The sequence below is a fragment of the Rhamphochromis sp. 'chilingali' genome (assembly GCF_963969265.1).
Source record: "Rhamphochromis sp. 'chilingali' genome assembly, chromosome: 7".
Lineage (NCBI taxonomy): Eukaryota > Metazoa > Chordata > Actinopteri > Cichliformes > Cichlidae > Rhamphochromis > Rhamphochromis sp. 'chilingali'.
In genome coordinates this window covers 12,605,832-12,624,803 of record NC_137934.1, presented here as the reverse complement: position 1 = coordinate 12,624,803, position 18,972 = coordinate 12,605,832, and the positions used below count along the sequence as shown (strand labels likewise).

Sequence of the window (18,972 nt, the reverse complement as noted above, 5' to 3'; positions counted from 1 at the left end):
GAAGGCCCTATTTCAAAATGTTCCTTGTTGAAATTCCTTGTTATAAATTCATGCTGTAGTGAACAGGTATAAAAGGAGGCTTCAGTTAAATTTTTTTAATAGTTTTTGAACAACTTATCAATAACAACGTGAGTTTTATTATTTTTTTCTTGTCGGACTTCCAAGTATGTTGGTTTTTGATTAAGTGTAAACGCCCTGTTACACTGTGTAAACTCGCCTTGTATGTATGTAAAGCTTATATTATTGAAAAATAAAAAACAGATCAGTAAATTCATCGAACCGTTTTTTCTACTGCCAATGTCTAGGCGTACACCAGAAGTGGGACGTTTGCGTGCTTGCCCAGCTCCTCTTCGTTTTATTAATTAACATGAAATCCTCCTCATGCAGCCTCACAGAAATTCAGCAACGGATAGACGAAGTCACTCGGTTTCTATCTATAACTCTTAATATTGCTAATGCCCACACAGTGGAGTTTTACACTCACGACGTGTGGAAACGGTTCGTGGCCGTATCACCGGAGGACGTCCTGTCAGCTGTAGGTTCCGGTAATCACCAGCAGAGGGAGCCACAGCACAGGCAAAGTGGTAAGCTAGTTCCAACCAAACAAGAGAGCGAAGGGCTTTTCTTTTCTTTTCTTTTCTTTTCTTTTATTGTCTAATATGGAAGCTTGTTTCCTGGAAAAATGTCAGAGAGACCTAATTTCTTAAAAAAATTTGAGATAACAACCCCAAACATTGACTTATGGATGGCAAAAAATAAAATAAATAAATAAACTTTTGGAAACATTCTTCCATGTTTAGGAACAAGGAGTAACCTAATACTAATGATATATATATTTTTAAAGTGTTGATTTTACTTAGACTTGAAGTTGTTAGTTGCTTTTGAAACAAGGTAATTATCAGCCCAAATGTGTGTGGATCATATCGCATCTGAAAAGGGACTGCAGATGTTCTGGACCAAAATCTATGTTAGTATCAGCTTATTAAAGATTTGATCCCCAGTATTTATAAATTAATATAAATTATCAAGGCATAAAAGCAAAACTATTTATACATGGACCGAAACTGTGAATTTTAAAGTATATTCTATGTGGACTTTATGTTACAGATATCCCATATCTGTCTCCCTAAACAGAGCAGCCCAGCACCACATTTGGGTTTTGCAATGATACAAAGCGACTGGTTGGCACCCAGGAACTTGTGCAGGCAGCTAAAGAGCACTCTCTTCCCAGCCTTGGACTCTGCATGAGCCGGGAGAATCTACTGCAGGACCTCAGGGACATGAAGTCCGACTCTGGTACTCCAGAGGAGACAGGTAGGGAAGGATTGTTTCCCACTGAGAACAGGAAGCAATCCAGGATTGTCCTGTTCAAATCACAACCATAATTTTTGAACCTATGTGGTGTCAATTTTGGGGAAACTGTGACATTTCTTTCCACTGACCTTTTTTTTTTAATATAGTGGCTGCTTTTGAGTCAGATGAGTTTATGACTTCTAAGAAATCCCATGAAGTCCAGTCCATGTCTGAGGTGGTGGCCTGCCTGGCTCAGCACTGTGGGGTTAATCAGGTAGGGCAACATTTTTATAGGTACAGGCAATATCCTAAAGGTATATACTGTAAAAAAGAAATCTGTAAAAACCACTGAACAGCTCTTAACATGTACTGTTTTTGTTTTTTAACTTGACATGCAGGTGATAGATGTAGGCTCAGGGAAGGGCTACTTGAGCTCCTTCCTCTCTCTTCAGTATGCCCTTCGGGTGTATGGCATTGACTCCTCTAGCACCAACACCCACGGTGCTCAGGAGAGGAACAGGAAGCTAAAGAAGTTCTCGAAAGCATACCAGAAACACACCAAAGCAGCAAGGACGCAATCAGAGGCCACACATTCTCCTCAGGAGGAGTTAATAGAAAGAAAAACTGGGCTGAATGGAGACGAAGATGTTTTCTCTGGTAATGGGCCAAGAATTCGGTCACAAGAGGAGGAGAGGGTGTTAACAAGCTCATCAGACATCAACCCCACAGTGGAAGGACGTTCAGAGCAAAACCTAGAAACAGACGAGCTCTTCCTGAGTGCTTTATCCGTGGATGTAATACAGCCTGCTTCCCCCAGAGTTCCCCCAAGTCAACTCAGTGCTGAGGAGAGAGAGAGGAGGAAGAGAGAGAACCTGGAGAGGAAAGCTCAGAGCAGGGCAGACAGCACTGGAGCCGTGTTTTCACCTCTCACATCTTACGTTACTGCAGAAACAGAGCTCCGAGACCTCATCAATGAGCTGGAGGTGAGCAAACCCAAAGCCAAAAGTAAATGTTTAATAATATAAGTAAAAAAAGAAAAGCTTCTTATATATTCAGCCAGCTGTAGAGCATAGTAGCATAGCTTGATTCCCATAGCAACTCCTAGAATTACAAGTGTGTCACAGCAGCTGGAGTTTGCATTACTGGAGTGAGTCTGGGATGTGACTGCGGTGCCAAATCTGCAGCGCGTCATCATCAATAAATTTTACCATCGATCTCTACTACTCCCCCTACTTGCTTCCACCTCCTTTTCTGTTCTCTCCCATCTCTGTGTGATTTGTCCAAAACCCAGGATGCAGTCATGGTTGGCCTGCACACTTGTGGCGACTTGGCTCCCAGCACGCTGAGGATGTTTGTGGCTAAACCGGAGCTAGCCGCAGTCTGCAGTGTGGGCTGCTGCTATCACCTGCTGTCTGAGGAGTTTGACCATGCCGGACAGAGTAAACAAACACACACACACACACACACACACACACACACACACACACACACACACACACACACACACACACACACACACACACACACACACACACACACACACACACACACACAATTAGAGGTGTAAATCGCTTCCAGGAGTCAGGAGGTGTGTTTCTATCTGTCTCTGTTTGAGTTGAAAAACTGTAACTGTACACACACACACAGCCTGTGGTTTCTCATGTGCTGTTTATGTCTATTTCTCTCCCTCCTTATTTTCACTGACACTTCTCCCATAGTCCAATCTCAGACACCTGCACTTCATCAATCTGCTCTTATCAGAAATGTAATCTTATATTCCCACAAAGAGTCACATAAACACTTAAACCGAGCCACCACAACATTAAAACCACCTGCCAGATATTGTGTTGGTCCCGCTTGTGAGCACTGACCCGTAGACACAGATCTGTGATGTTCTGCGGTGTCTGTCACCAGGGCTTTGGCAGCTGAGTCTTTGGGTCCTGTGGGCTGTGGGGTGGAGACTGCTTAGATCAAGCCTTGAATCTTCCAAGTCCCAGTCAGTGCAGTAGTGCTGGATTCAGTCCTGTAAGGTTCAGTGTGAACCACTATAGTCAGAGAAGGATTATCCTCTGTATTTTTCCCATGTAGAGATCTTTAGGGTTTACAGAGAATGGTCAGAGCAGTAGAAGATATCCAATGAGCAGCAGCTGGCTGGGCAAAAATGATTTGTCAGGGGAGAATGGCCAGGCTGTTTTGGGCTGATAGAAAAATAACTAAATTAGCCACTCGTAAAAACCAAAGTATGCAGAAGAGCATCTCTAAAAATACAACAAGTCAAACCTTGAGGCATATGGGCTACAGCACCTTTGCAGCAACTGTAGGTAGACTCAGTCAGGTTGAATGGTGTGCTTTATACAGTGGGGCAAAAAAGTATTTAGTCAGCCACCGATTGTGCAAGTTCCCCCACCTAAAATGATGACAGAGGTCAGTAATTTGCACCAGAGGTACACTTCAACTGTGAGAGACAGAATGTGAAAAAAAAAAATCCATGAATCCACATGGTAGGATTTGTAAAGAATTTATTCGTAAATCAGGGTGGAAAATAAGTATTTGGTCAATAACAAAAATACAACTCAATACTTTGTAACATAACCTTTGTTGGCAATAACAGAGGTCAAACGTTTACTATAGGTCTTTACCAGGTTTGCACACACAGTAGCTGGTATTTTGGCCCAGTCCTCCATGCAGATCTTCTCGAGAGCAGTGATGTTTTGGGGCTGTCGCCGAGCAACACGGACTTTCAACTCCCGCCACAGATTTTCTATGGGGTTGAGGTCTGGAGACTGGCTAGGCCACTCCAGGACTTTCAAATGCTTCTTACGGAGCCACTCCTTTGTTGCCCGGGTGGTGTGTTTTGGATCATTGTCATGTTGGAAGACCCAGCCTCGTTTCATCTTCAAAGTTCTCACTGATGGAAGGAGGTTTTGGCTCAAAATCTCACGATACATGGCCCCATTCATTCTGTCCTTAACACGGATCAGTCGTCCTGTCCCCTTGGCAGAAAAACAGCCCCATAGCATGATGTTTCCACCCCCATGCTTCACAGTAGGGATGGTGTTCTTGGGATGCAACTCAGTATTCTTCTTCCTCCAAACACGACGAGTTGAGTTTATACCAAAAAGTTCTACTTTGGTTTCATCTGACCACATGACATTCTCCCAATCCTCTGCTGTATCATCCATGTGCTCTCTGGCAAACTTCAGACGGGCCTGGACATGCACTGGCTTCAGCAGCGGAACACGTCTGGCACTGCGGGATTTGATTCCCTGCCGTTGTAGTGTGTTACTGATGGTGACCTTTGTTACTTTGGTCCCAGCTCTCTGCAGGTCATTCACCAGGTCCCCCCGTGTGGTTCTGGGATCTTTGCTCACCGTTCTCATGATCATTTTGACCCCACGGGATGAGATCTTGCGTGGAGCCCCAGATCGAGGGAGATTATCAGTGGTCTTGTATGTCTTCCATTTTCTGATGATTGCTCCCACAGTTGATTTTTTCACACCAAGCTACTTGCCTATTGTAGATTCACTCTTCCCAGCCTGGTGCAGGTCTACAATACTTTTCCTGGTGTCCTTCGAAAGCTCTTTGGTCTTGGCCATGGCGGAGTTTGGAGTCTAACTGTTTGAGGCTGTGGACAGGTGTCTTTTATACAGATGATGAGTTCAAACAGGTGCCATTCATACAGGTAACGAGTGGGGGACAGAAAAGCTTCTTACAGAAGACGTTACAGGTCTGTGAGAGCCAGAGATTTTCCTTGTTTGAGGTGACCAAATACTTATTTTCCACCCTAATTTACGAATAAATTCTTTACAAATCCTACCATGTGAATTCATGGATTTTTTTTTCACATTCTGTCTCTCACAGTTGAAGTGTACCTCTGGTGCAAATTACTGACCTCTGTCATCATTTTAGGTGGGGGAACTTGCACAATCGGTGGCTGACTAAATACTTTTTTGCCCCACTGTATGACATTTGCAGATTGGATCCAAGAGTCCTCCGTGTCATGTCTGAGCTAACTATTCATTTAATTTTCCATAGCTGGGACATGCCCAGCCACACTGCAATGTTGTGGCTGATTAGTGCATATTCCTACTTTTTAGTAAACAAGTCCAATATTACACTGAGAATTCTGAGACTCGGCCTAGTTACCCTTCTGGAGATTGAGTTAAGCTCTGACGCCTACTGTTACAGTCATTAGACTGGATTTATGGATTTAAAATGGCTGTTGAAGGCTGCTGAAAATGAGAATATTTGACCCTTGTATTTAAAAACAGAATCTATTAGAAGGAATTGATTCTGCAGCCAGCGTGAAGTATTCTGTGTTTACGGTGTCGTAGTTAGCCCCGAGTTTCACACCGTAGAGGCTGTTTATCATTGTCTGCTGCTGCCCTAGCTTGACGGCAACGCAGGTGCCAGAATGCAGGCTGATATCATCCCTGTCTCATATATTCCTCCACTCCAGAGTTTATGAGGTATGAAATTGTCTACATGTGTCCTCGTGCTTTGTCTGTAGCCTCTGCACGTCTGCAGGAAAAGAGGCCTCGCTGCTGTCGATACAGCACCACGTCATCTCTTGTTAACAGTGCGACCCTCGACACTTGAGAGTGGAAAATGCTATCATGACAGCTGATTGAAAACACTCTTTTCCACACTTGTTTCTCGATCATTTAAGGAAAGGAACAAAGGCGTTCGCTCACACACGCACAGTTTCACTCCCCTGTTGGCCTTACAGTGCAGTCTGGGCTGCAGGCCAGCTCCTGTGGTGGCCTGCTTCAGCCCAAAAAAGGATCCAAAGGCCTGAAAGCTTCGTTGGAGAAGGACGTTATACATTTATGTGATCGGCTCATTTAGAATTCAAGGATTTCCTGAAGTGCAGCATCCACATCTAGTACTGTAAACTTTCTATATACTCACAACAGCAAAAACGACTCCAAGACGAGTACAGCTTTTGAGTGTACATGTCCGGTCACGCACTAGAATATCAGAAATATTTATCTGACCACTTCAGAACGAGCTCTGTGACCAACACAAGCAAAGCTACTATAAACAGCTCTGTGCACATAATGTACTGAAATCCACCCTTCAGATGTCACAAAGCCTCGTCCACTTCAGTTGCTTCTAAGGGCCTGTGTTGGCGGCCATGTGCCAGGCAGACGTGAAGCTAACCTGACTGCTAATATGCCCCCGTGTCCAGAGCAGTTTGTGAGAGCCTGACCATCCACAGCTGCACATGTTATTAGTGCTTCCTTTGACTGTACTCCCACTGGATTCGCTGTGCCTTGACCTCAGTCTTCCAACCTTTTTAAAGGGACATGAAAAGGATGGCATGCTGTCAACACTCGCCACCCTCCCACTGGGAATCAGGGTTTTTGAGTACTAAGAACTCCTGCGGTTAGAAAAATGGGGCTCAAATTGCTATTTTTCCACACAATAATTAGAGGTTAGCCGTACTGACTATTTAGGGGGTAACATATGAATTTGCTTGCATTAAAAGAGAAGTTTGAAGTTCTTTTGGGTGATTTTCTGCTGAGAGTTAGATTAGCTTAGCACAAAATGATTAAAAATTAGGAGGCTAATGGTCTTAGCTCCTCAAAGGTAACGAAACACTCTATCAGCATCTATAAAGCAAAATAATTACGCTAGGTGAAATTTGCTAAACTGTACAAAACCTCAGGATTGAATCAATGTTATTTTTAGGCTAGGCTTGCTTTCCCCAAGATTTATCTTTTGTGCTAAGCTAAACTAAATTCCTGCTGGCTGTGTCTTCGGATTTAATTTAACACTAACTAATAGGTCATTTGAATCCACTCCCCTGGGATGTTCTAAGGCAATCACTGCAAAAAACAACAAAAAAAGTTCGGTACTTTTGCTATCTTGATGTTTCTCTTGCAAATATTTGAAATAGATGAAAACAGCATGAAAAATCTCACTGGTCAACTAAACTGATTAATCAGTTGACTCATATTCCTGTGTGTCCTCTCACAGAGTGTTTACAGAGTGTGTGTGGTTTCCCTCTGAGTCAGTACCTCCGTGACCAATCCTGCTTTTGTGGCAGAAATGCCAGGATGTCAGCATGTTTGGTAAGTTTCTCATGTGTTTTTTTTTTTTTTTTCTTTTTTCATGGCTGCATACAAAAAGCCCCCCAAACAAACAAAAAAAACTATTAGCTGACAGTAAAACTTTACACTGATGAACTCAAGAGTCTGACCGTCAGTGGATGAATCACATACTGTTCATGTTTTCATAACCCTTGGTGCATACTGAGGTCTGATGGATACAGTCAACTGTATTTATACTGTTGCTTCCAGTGTATATAATTTTGCTTCTGTAACCAACCACAGTGGATTTGAAATGAAGTAGTGAAGCTGTGATTGAAGTGCAGACCTGCAGCTTTATTACAAGCGGTTTAAAAAACGTTGCATGGCAAATTACACCCATTTGTTATAAAGCCTTTCCATTTTCACAGGCTCAGAAGAAACTGTCCCCCCACCACCACACACACACACACACACACACACACACACACACACACACACACACACACACACACACACACACACACACACACACACACACACACACATTCACTTGAACAGCATGCTCGGATGCATTGAGGTCACTTGTCTGAATTGGATATTTAGGAACATTACATTTGTTCGCCTTACAAATCTCTGGGGCTGCTTGCACAGCATCATCCATCGTGGCCCTATTTTTATGCTGCAGATCTGAGCACCTTGGCCGGGAGTCCATTGATTAGCCACTTATTAATCGTCACACAGTTGCTTAAAGACAGACTCCCCAAGGATTATAGTTGGAAGCCAGAAATCTTCTCGTATCAAGGTCATGTCTCTCTCCTCTGTGACCAGTCCAGATATGTGTTCGTAGAAAAAACATCATCACCAGATCCTACATCCACCAACGCATCACTGCGGTTTTGACAGACACTTTGGTATTTTTTGTGTCAGTGGTTTCCCAATAGTGTGCACATTGAGGCAAGTCTGGGTGTGCCCTGATCCAGGTGTGCTTTGGTATTTTTGTACAACCATTGAATTGTTATTGCAAACATATAACTGTTCTATGTGCACTGCAAGGGTCTGTTTCAGAATCAGAAGCCAAACAACTCTTCTGAAAGAAACTTGGCCTACCTTAAAAGAGCACTGGATTCATACCAAAGGCTGACAAGTTAACAGAGGCAAAGTATTGTTGAGTGGTGACAACTCTGCAATAGATTACAAATGGCACGGGCTGTCAAAGAGTGTTATTCTGAAAAGCAAAAAGGGAGAACTCTTTGGGTGACAAAGATTGTTTTGCATAGATACTCCGTAGTTGTGGCTTGCTCGCAAAGAGTTTGAAAACTAATACTTTGGACCATCAGCCCTTTCATTCTGGCCCAAGGTAAAAGTTTTTTTCTTCACCAAGGAAATACCAAGAATTCTTCAATCATCAAGAAATTTCTTGCCTTCCTTGGGTAAATGTCTGTGTTATCCATGTTGCTGAACTTTCCGGTGCATCCCTTCTTTCCAAGAACCTGCAAAATTGAACTGGCAACCCAAGAGTTTCCACTATCTTTCCAATAGATCTCTTTTGTTTTTCACCCTAGCGATTGCATTCTTCATGTGCGCTGACACATCTTTCCATATCTGTAATATTGAGAGTTCCCATGAGCAGCTACCAAATTCAACTTCAATATGTGGCGTTTTACAGAAGCAAAAATGTACCACTGTTCAAATACTTATGTACCTAATATACTAGACCAGGGGTGGGGGAACTCCAGGCCTAAAGGGCCAGTGTCCTGTAGGTTTTAGAGGTGTCCTTGATCCAAGAGAGCTGATTTATATGGCTAAATGACCTTCTCAACATGTCTCGAAGTTCTCCAGAGGCCTGGTAATGAACTAATCATTTGATTCAGGTGTGTTGACCCAGGGTGACATATAAAACCTGCAGGACACCGGCCCTTGAAGCCTGGAGTTCCCCACCCCTGGACTAGACAATAGGCTCAGAAGTCTTGTAGAGTCCATCTGCTGTTCTGGCAGCACACAAAGGACCAAGACTATATTAGACAAGGGTGATCATAATGTTTTGGCTCATTAGTATAACCAGAGCATCAGAAATGTTTTTTTTTCTTTGCTCCTACAGCTCACTTTTTTTCCAGGAAAGTCTTTGTCTTAACACTTTCCCATTTGTCTCAAACAGGCACTGGAAAGAGTTGCACTTGGCCAAGGGGTAAGTAAGGCGTGCATACTAACTATAATCAATATCATAGACAAATAGCCATCATTGCAAAAGAATGGAAGCTCTTTCTGTAAACTGTCATTACGCTCATCAAAACAAATACATCAAATGATTTCAAATCACAAGTACGGGCTTTCACAATCACCCAGGACCGTATTATCTTCATTGCTGATCTCCGGCATGCATTCAAACAATCAGCCCATTAATTCTGCTATTGTTTTAAGTCTGTGATTGACTACAGTGTATTTATTTGAAATGCAGAGCTTGGAGGCTCCAGGCCAAAGCTGATACATGACACCCGCTGCCATTAATATGGAATGTTTATAAATATTAATGCAATCATGGAAAGATTGATTACTGACTGGAACAGAACTCTGAATCCAAAAACAGGCTTGATTGCTTGCTAGTGTTGCACTAAGTTTGCAAAGTGTCAGAAATATTCGTCGGCCATTTGTACACATGTTTGGTGAAGGAAAAAAAAGTTTTTCACTGTAAAAGCTGAGTTATGTTAATTCAAATAAACAGCTTTGTCCTTCCCTGCAGATTCAGATGGAATCTCTGTTCTACCGAGCAGTCCTTCATGTTATTCTGAGGGACCACTACAGCTCCTATAAAAGGTAATCTACAGGAATTCACATCTGGACCAGCGGATTTCTAGTGGAGTATGAGAAATCAGGGCAAATGCATGTAATTTTTTAAGACCTTTTTTTTCCTTCCCCCTGTCAGTGTGTACAGTATCAACTATGTTTGGTTAGAATGAGTGAGAACAGAACAGGTGTCAAGCTTTGATAGCAGTCCAAAGGTTTTGTTTTATTTGTTGTGAACCAGAAGTGAAAGGTTTCTTTCTCTGGCTTGTTTAGGTTACAAATGACCCAAGACTTGCCAGCAAAAGCCATATGTACTCAATTCCTGGCCAGATTTGGGTGTATTGTTGTATCAGGCCTAATGAATAATAGACTTGAGGGTTCAAATGAGCTTGAAGTTTACATATAGATCAGTTAGTGGACAGAAATTGAACCGACAGGAAAAAGTCTTTTGTTTCCAAGCAGGTAACCTATGGCAATTCTAGCGGCTAGAGCACAGCTACAAATGTTTTGTTCTGAAAATGTTCAAAGATCATTACCCTTCAGTGTTATAGTGATGTTTTCAGTACAGGAAACATTAAAAAAATCTGATTAATAAACCAGTTTTCTGATCTTGCAGGTATTATTTGCCAAAAAATAGGAACATTCCCTACTACATGCAGCGTGACCCCTACATAGGACAATGCTGCTTTAATCTAAATGCTAACATAAGCTATGTTATATGTTCATACTGTCTACGCTAACACATAACATAGCTGGAAACATTCCTCAGAGATTTTGGCCCATGTTGACACGATGGTGTCACACAGTTGCTCCAGATTTGTCGGCTATACATGTGTGATATGAATCTTCTAGTCCACCACATCTCAAGGTGCTCCGATTGTTTTGAGATCTGGTGACTGTGGAGGCGATTTTAGTACAGTGAACTCAAAGTTGTGTTCAAAAAACAGTTTAAGATGATTTGAGCTTTATGATATGGCATACTATCCTGCTGTAAGCAGCCATCAGAAAGCAGGTATGCTGTGGACACGGTCAGCAACAATACACAGCTAGGCTTAGGTATTTAAATGATGCTTAGTTGGCAATAAGAGACTCAAAAAGTGCCAAGAACGTATCCCCCCACACCATTAAACCAATGCCAGACTGAACTGCTGACACGAAGGAAGATGGATCCATGCTTTCATGTTGTTTACACTTAATTCTGACCTCACTGTTCAAATATCACAGCAGCAATTCAGACTCATCAGACCAAGTTTTCTCAGTAGCTCATGTGCTTCAAAGTTTGATGTGTTGGCATGCTCGTCTGCATACCTTGGTATTAATTAGTGGCTAGCTGGGTTATTGTTACCCAAAAGCAGCCTGGCCATTCTGTTCTGAGGTCTGGCATCAACTACATCTTCACCCAGGGAACTGCTGCTCACTGGATATTTTTCCTTTTTCAGACCATTCTCTGTAAACCCTAGAGATGGTTGTGTGGGAAAATCCCATCTCAGAGGAGGTCATCACCATGCCGTGTTCAAAGTCCCTAAAATCACCTTCCCCATTATGATGCTTGGTTTAAACTTCAACCTAAAGTCGTTGAATTATTAACTTGTTTGATTGATTAGATATTTGCGTTAAAGAGCATTTGAACTGGTGTACTTAATAAATTGTCTAAGAGTAAATACTGTTTACCATGCTTATCATCTTATTATACAGAGTTAGCATTGTAACAGTTACTGTTAGCACTAAACACAACAGTAGTTGGTCAAAAATGACAATTAAAGTGATGATGGGACTCTAATGCTAATGCAATCAAAGTCATTCCAATATATACTGATGGGAAGGTGAATGTACCAAATTTCATAGCAGTCCATTAAACAGTCTAAAGAAAGCCAGTAAAATCATTAAAATTTGTACTCTGAGAATCATTTCTATAAAACTTCAGATGCTTTTAGTTATTTCTCTTTCGACCAAAGTGGTGGCGAGACTAACTGGACATACATGCCGTAACTGACTTACTTAGATCCACAAAACTACTAGGAATAAAAAGGTGAGCCGTTGCCTACAGAGAATTTAAATAAAGGTACCAAAATATGGGCACATATATGAGAAGGCAGCGTCATAACGCACACAGAAACATGTTTAGACTGGCAGTGGTTCTTGATTACGCATTTTAAGTTAAAAATTCCTGCTAAACTCCACATCTCCTTTTTTCTTTGTGAATTTTCTAGTGTTTCTTGTGGATTTTTGGTATTTTAATGAACATTTGTACATTTTCTACATTACTAGAAATACTGTAAAAAATAGAAATTCTTAACACCATCTGGTAGCAATTAAGGCAGAATATGCAGGCATCCTTCAAGCTTCAGTTTGTCCTTAATTCACCTTGCTATCCAAAGAGTAGCTGCTGCTTTACAACCCAGCCCATTCTCACTCCATTCCCTATACTGTAAGGCCTTTCAGCCAGTGTAGTGCACATCTTTAGTGACTTATTGTATCTGCCCGACAAAGCCAAACAATAGAAGGAAATGCTGCAGACCTCAGTTTACTCTTATCAAAATATTATCACTCCAGACACCATCAAAGAGAACCTGCCTGCTGACCTTTGACCTTCATCAGATCAGCATTGAATACCCATTAGTCTTCCCCAAACACCAGCTATTCCTCATCGTTTAATCCTTAGAAACATTTGCTGAGGTGTGAGTGCATCACTGAGCAGAAACATGTTTGTTCCACAGTGAAAAGCGAGTTGGGAATGTTTACTCCAAAGCAAAGTCATTTGTGGACTACGTTCGGCGAGCTCTGCGCAGACTGGAACTGGATGAATCAAAGGTCGGGAGCAGAATATTACACTCATCTTTACACCTTCCACAAACACACAAGAAAAGAAATAAACACACTGTCCTTCTGCATTTTCAGCTACAGATTTAGGTTAGAGCTAGACTCAGTAAGTGGACCATTTCCAATCCATATTTTTACTCATGACCTCAAACAGAGAAGCGTTGCATAATTCACAATTCAAAATTATCCTTATTTGTTTTATACTGACCCTTGTTGTAGTCCCTGAGTTCATTCTCAGCTGTTTAAGCTCCTCTCTCTTTAAGGCCACCCTCCCTTTGATCCAGCTGGTCTTCTGATTGGCTGCATGGGGCCAGTCCCAACCAGCCAATCAGCAGCTGGATAGGCCCAGATGTTTTGACATCTTACAGAGCCATAAGTACAAAAAAAGACTGTCTGACAGTGGAATTATACATCTGCACCTACTGCACTGTGACCTAATGTGCAGCTCCATAGGAATCTAACTACACGTCACACTCAGTGCGGCCTCCACAGATATAAATGCTAGCAACAGCTTTAGCCACTTGTGAAGCCGACATCATAGGATGCGTGTAGATGAGGCCTGAGCTTTTGCCTCTCAGGGATTACTTTCACATATGCTGACCTCATTATTTGAAAATTTGAGCAACAATCATTCTAACAGCATGTATGTGACAGGATATAAGTAAAAACCTAACAGGTTGATTTAGGTTAACAATAGAGTGTGTCGTATCGTATAGTATAGTATAGGATCTTAGTATAGGATCTTTCACACTGTTGAGAAGTCAGTCATCTGGTTGCTCTGGGTAACAGTGGGCGATGGCGCGCTGTCTGTCTGTCCCATGTTTCTCACAGCTCTTTAAAAACATGCTATTTTCTGTCACTTGTCCCACTTCACATCTCCCTCACAGCTTGCTTCCAACTTTTTTTGTCATTCTCCTCTCTTTTACCTGCATATATAACACGTCACTCTCTCTTTAGCTCTCTGACAGCGACATCCAGGATTATCACAACACATACAGAGTGCGAATGGATGAGATGCATGCTTTTAACATGGTAAGTCTTCCATACATCTTGGTTCTCTCCCTGTCGAGCATCCTAGTATTTAATTCCCACCTTAGATTCCAACAACATGTTTAAACCCTTTTTTGTGTAAAAATCTTTTTTTTCCTGTAAAAAGAAAAAAAATTACAGACCACTAAGTGAGGTCATTGTATTCTACGGGGAAATAATGAGAGAGTGATTGCTCTGAACGAGAAGAAAACCACCCACTTTTTTCCCTCTTCTTTTCTGAGGCCACTAATTGTGATGTCAGCCAGCATACCAGTTTTCTTTCATGACACAAACCAGTAAAATAGGTTTTGGGGAATTGCGGACTACTTGGAAGACACAAGTTTTGCATATGTGTCAAATAGAGTAAAAAAAAAAAAAAGATATACACATGTGCTTTCTCTCATGTCGGCCTCTTTCTACAGCTGAAGGTGACCCTTGCTCCCTGTATCGAAGGTCTGATTCTCCTCGATCGCCTCTGCTATCTGAAAGAACAGGTAAAAAAAATATTTGGTGTCATCAAACTGTCAAATCCTGCTTAAATGAATTCAACTCTGATGGTGCTTCAGAACATTCACAGCACAGCTTTGGAGGATTTTTCCAATTTTCTGTCTGGGCTCATCTTTATGATTCGCTTGTTCAGCTTGTTGATTGGGATATGAAATATACTTCCCAGATGATGAAAGTGAACACACAGAAATGTCAGCTGAAATCTGGAAACCTCTCTTTGTTATTGACAGTAACATAGGTGTCGGCTAAATTGAAGCCAGCCTGCAATTTATCATCTCGTGTTCCGGCAGCCAAACACAACACGCTAATCTTTGGTCTGAGTCATAACGATGAGATGTGTATGATCGAAAAGCTTTGAAGTTCTGATTATGCGAGATTATATGTCAGATGAACCTCCTTAAATGAGAAGGGGGGGACGTAATCAAGCTCTGTAACATCAAGTGCACTGGTCAGCGTTTGGGGGATCTCCCTTGAGGTCAAGCAGAGGAAGGGGGGAAAATAGGAGATGATGGATGGATGTTAATGTGATCCATGCGGTGATAAGTGTGCAGAAGCACGTTCAGCCTTAAACAATCATGTAAGCACACAAAGATCAGGTGTTGAATTGATGTGTTTTCACTGAATTTGCAGGCCCTGATAGTAGAACAACGATGCACATATTCCAGTAAGGAGAGATCATCTGGAAGAAGAGAATGAGATTTATTACAAAAAATATGAATATGCAAATTTAGACTCAAATGAGAGGCGACATCATGGAGCAGATTCCCAGATTATGGTAGGAGATTGGTTGGACCCACAGGAGTCACATACACTGCTTGTGGAGCAGAGTAAGCAGATGGCTGCTGAGCACTTTTGGATGAGATGCCCTGGAAAACTTGGATGATGTAGAGATGGGGAGGAGGAGGGTTGCACGACGGGCGGCCTGAAAGGGAGAATTTACAGATCACTTTACAGAGCGAATTTAAAGGACTGAACAGGGGCCTGAATGGAGGCTGATTGACCCAGAGAGTGTGGGCAGATAGATTATTTTTGGATAAAAGCACAAATGGCAACATTTTCATAGAGGTGAGTATGACAGCGTGGAAAATCGAAATCACACCGGGGCGGCGCAGCCGAGCGTGAAACGGCTGGGTTTAGAATTAGCACCTGCAAGTCTGAGGCCATGGTTCTCAGGCGGAAAAGGGTGAACTGCCCACCCTTTGTTGTGGTGGATTGTTGTCCCAAGTGCAGGAGTTTTAAGTATCTCAGGGGTCTTGTGAGGGAAGAGTGTAGCAGGACATTGACAGATGAACTGGTGTGGCACCGGCAGTCAAGTTTCAAGTTTTATTGTCATGTACAGATAAACAGTGTAGCCACATTTACCCATAATGAAATTCTTTGGCTCGAGCTCCTCAGCTTTACATGAGCATATAGAAAGTCTGCAGTTATATTAAGAAGAAAATAACAGAAAATAGCAGTAATAATAATGATAAAAGAGAAAAAAGAGAGGAAAAAAGTATTAAATATTTAGAGAATTTAAGACAAGTTGGTATTTACAGGTTGTGCAAAACTTGTGCATGAGCATTTAAGTGGCATTTGTTGAAGTGCCAGTGTGTAGAGTCCTGTAATTATAGTGAGTGTGTAATGGTGTGTATAGAATGTCAGCAGTTCAAAAGCCTGATGGCTTGTGGGTAGAAACTGTCTCTGTGTCTGCTAGTGCGAGTCTGAATGCTCCCGAATTGCCTGCCGGACGGCAGGAGCGTGAAAAGTCTGTGGCTGGGGTCATGCAGAAGCTGTACCGGTCTGTTGTGGTGAAGACGGAGCTGAAAATAAAAGAGAAGCTGTTGATTTCCTGGTTGACCCGTGCTCCTAGCGCTTGTGGCCATAAGCTGGTGTCAGTGACAGAAAGGATGAGATAATGGGTACAAGTGGTGGAAATCAGCTTCCTTGCAAGAGTGGAGGGTCTCTCCCTTAGTAATGGGGTGAGGTTTTAAGTCATTTAGAACAACTTGAAGCAGAACCAGTTAAGGTGGTACAGGCATCTGACCAAGATGTGTCCTGGAGGTCTCCTATGTGTGGTGTTCTGGGCATGTCCTATTCGGAAGACCCAAGAAATCCTGCGTGGACGTGGCCAGGCAGAGGGAGGTCTGGTTGTCTCTCCTTAGACAACAACAGCAGCAACAAAGCTCTTGCTTGTGATGGTTTAATGGATGACAGTGTTAATCAGCCGCTCAGTCCCATATTTTGCATAGGGGCTGGTCAGAATTTGAATTTGTCCGTCATTGGTTTGTGACTAAACCTAGCACCACCCACCAGGCCTTCCTGTAAAATCCCCCAGCCACAGGTTTTTAATCCAGATAAGAACTCTAAAGAGTGTTCACGGGTAAAAGTTTATTGTAGAAATACTATTTTAGGGGAGGAATTCCCAAATGCCTCACAGCAAGAGGGTCTAAGATCTGAATCCTCTGTCTGGCCGGGGGCTTTCTGTGTGCTGTTTGGACGTTCTCCCTTTGTTTGCATGTATTGGTGTGACTGTGAGTGTGAATGGTTGTCCTTGTTAGGCCTGCAGCAAACTGGTGACCTGTTCAGGGTCTCGCCCTAAGTGGAAGGATGACATGATCACTTGATCGTGTATGAATCATATCAGAGTTTCAGAAAAGGTGGGCGGGAGTAAGCGACACAGTATGCTTGTTTTATTGGTGTAAATGCTCCCCATCTGTAGATATGCACTTCTGTCCATGATAGCACAGTGTTAGAACTTACAACGGATATTTTTGAAGACCCCTTGGCTATGAGTTACAAACACCTGCTTTAAGATTTTTAAATGGACTGAGTACAAACATGGTTGTGGGGTGACTGCCTGAGAAATTTCTGAACACACCCTAGTCAGCACTAGATGATGACAGAGAGAGAGAGATTTCCAGCGCGCATACAACCTCTGGGTTGGCTACAGTTCTACAGCTAAACAGCTTAGCTGCCAAGGAAGACAAACGTGTTTTGCACATAAACATGAGCCCACCTGAGTGAACACTTGCACAGATATTTCTTCTCGGGGGATTCAATAGAGAATTCTTTTATAGAGGAAACATCCTTCAGCTGTAATAAAGCCCAAACTGGGAGCAGAATCAAGATTTTTATATCAGCTCTGTTGTGTGTTTTTGTTTTTTTTTTTCCTTGTATGCCAGGAGGACGTGTCATTCTCTGCACTGGTGCAACTGTTTGACCCCCTGTTGTCTCCCAGATGCTATGCTGTCATCGGACTCAAGAATGATGGGAAAAGAACTACAAGCTGAGGAACTCAAACATATGCACATAATACAATGATTCAAGGTTCATGTTTATACATGAACGAAGCAGCAATCATGCTTTGAAAGTGATTGTATTATGTATGCATTCCTAACTGTTTGTTTTAATTGCAACATTTCATCTAGTTTGAATCTTTTTTTTAATGTTATCTCGATTTGTGGAACACATGGTGTTACTTTTAAATGGAAAAGTATCTGAAATATTTCTACTTCTCTGGTCTTGGCCTTGGGTTCTTCTCAGAGATCAAACCCGTGCTCGAAACACCTGGAAAAACTGCCTTTTCTCTTTGATAGCATACTATGTATTGCATCCTTTTAACATGTTTTTAAAGACAGTTTAGGGGGTTTGAAGCATTATGGGATTTAAAGTAACCAGGATCCCCTCAGCAGGTCTGGAAACTCAATTTCTAGAATCCCAAACCAGAGGAAGTAGAGGAAAAGACAGGGCATGTGGTGCCCTTGTCTCCAATCTTAATATTTACTTTTTTTAAATTTACCTCTGCCTCAGTTATTTAATAAATCATATTCTTTGTACATGTTTGAAAATTAATGTATGTGGGTTTTGTTTTTGTTTTTTTGTTTTTTTAGCATATAGCTCTTCTTCTGACCTTTCCCTGTAAAACCCGTAAGATGTTCGTGTGTGCAAATTGCAGTAAATCAGCAGTTTCTGAAATATTGTGACCAGCCTGTCTGACACCAGCAACCATACCACATTCAAAATCACTTAAATCACATTTCTTTCTCATTCTGATGCTCAGTTTGAACTTCAGCAGGTCATAAAGACCATGTGTATTTTTTTTAGCTGCTACAGTGTGATTGGCTGATTAGATATTTGCATTAACAGGCAGTTGATCAGGTGTTCCTAACAAAATGACCAGTGAGCATATAGTTAATATGGTTACTGTAGGAATAAAACATTACATTTATGGGAAACTGTTCAGCTACCAGGTTAATGGATGACAGCTTCTTACTATATGAATATAATATTTAACTGGTTAAAATGTTAAACCCTCTGTCAAGTGCAAAACTTGACCGAAATTTAACAAACTCAAAATAACCGCTTTTGTAGTGTTAGTTTATCTAACAAGACTGCAGTTGAATAAATAAAACATAAAAGTGTTTGGAAACAATATTTTCTTCCTAAATGATGAGAATTAGTTCTGTCAAGTTGTATTCAGCTTTGTGCAAAACCGCACCACTGAGCCAGTAATGAGTATGTCTGC

General features: G+C 41.8%; 1 protein-coding gene across 1 annotated transcript; it reads left to right on the top strand.

Moving 5' to 3' along the window:
- The first annotated feature begins 80 nt into the window (after positions 1 to 80).
- Positions 81 to 18,422, top strand: mettl25 (methyltransferase like 25). The gene is made up of 12 exons (XM_080886774.1): positions 81 to 584; positions 1,135 to 1,314; positions 1,461 to 1,567; positions 1,692 to 2,276; positions 2,585 to 2,732; positions 7,276 to 7,370; positions 9,484 to 9,513; positions 10,066 to 10,139; positions 12,827 to 12,920; positions 13,887 to 13,961; positions 14,381 to 14,452; positions 17,630 to 18,422. Exons 1-12 carry the CDS (start codon positions 368 to 370, stop codon positions 17,735 to 17,737), a joined length of 1,785 nt encoding a protein of 594 aa, XP_080742900.1. The 5' UTR covers positions 81 to 367; the 3' UTR covers positions 17,738 to 18,422.
- The last annotated feature ends 550 nt before the right edge of the window (positions 18,423 to 18,972 follow it).

Excerpts from the sequence above, each read along its gene's own strand:
- mettl25 (XM_080886774.1), top strand. The coding sequence starts at position 368 with ATGAAATCCTCCTCATGCAGCCTCACAGAAATTCAGCAACGGATAGAC. Across the intron at positions 1,315-1,460 it reads TGGTACTCCAGAGGAGACAG|TGGCTGCTTTTGAGTCAGAT; the intron begins GTAGGGAAGGAT and ends TTTTTAATATAG. Across the intron at positions 13,962-14,380 it reads AGATGCATGCTTTTAACATG|CTGAAGGTGACCCTTGCTCC; the intron begins GTAAGTCTTCCA and ends CTCTTTCTACAG.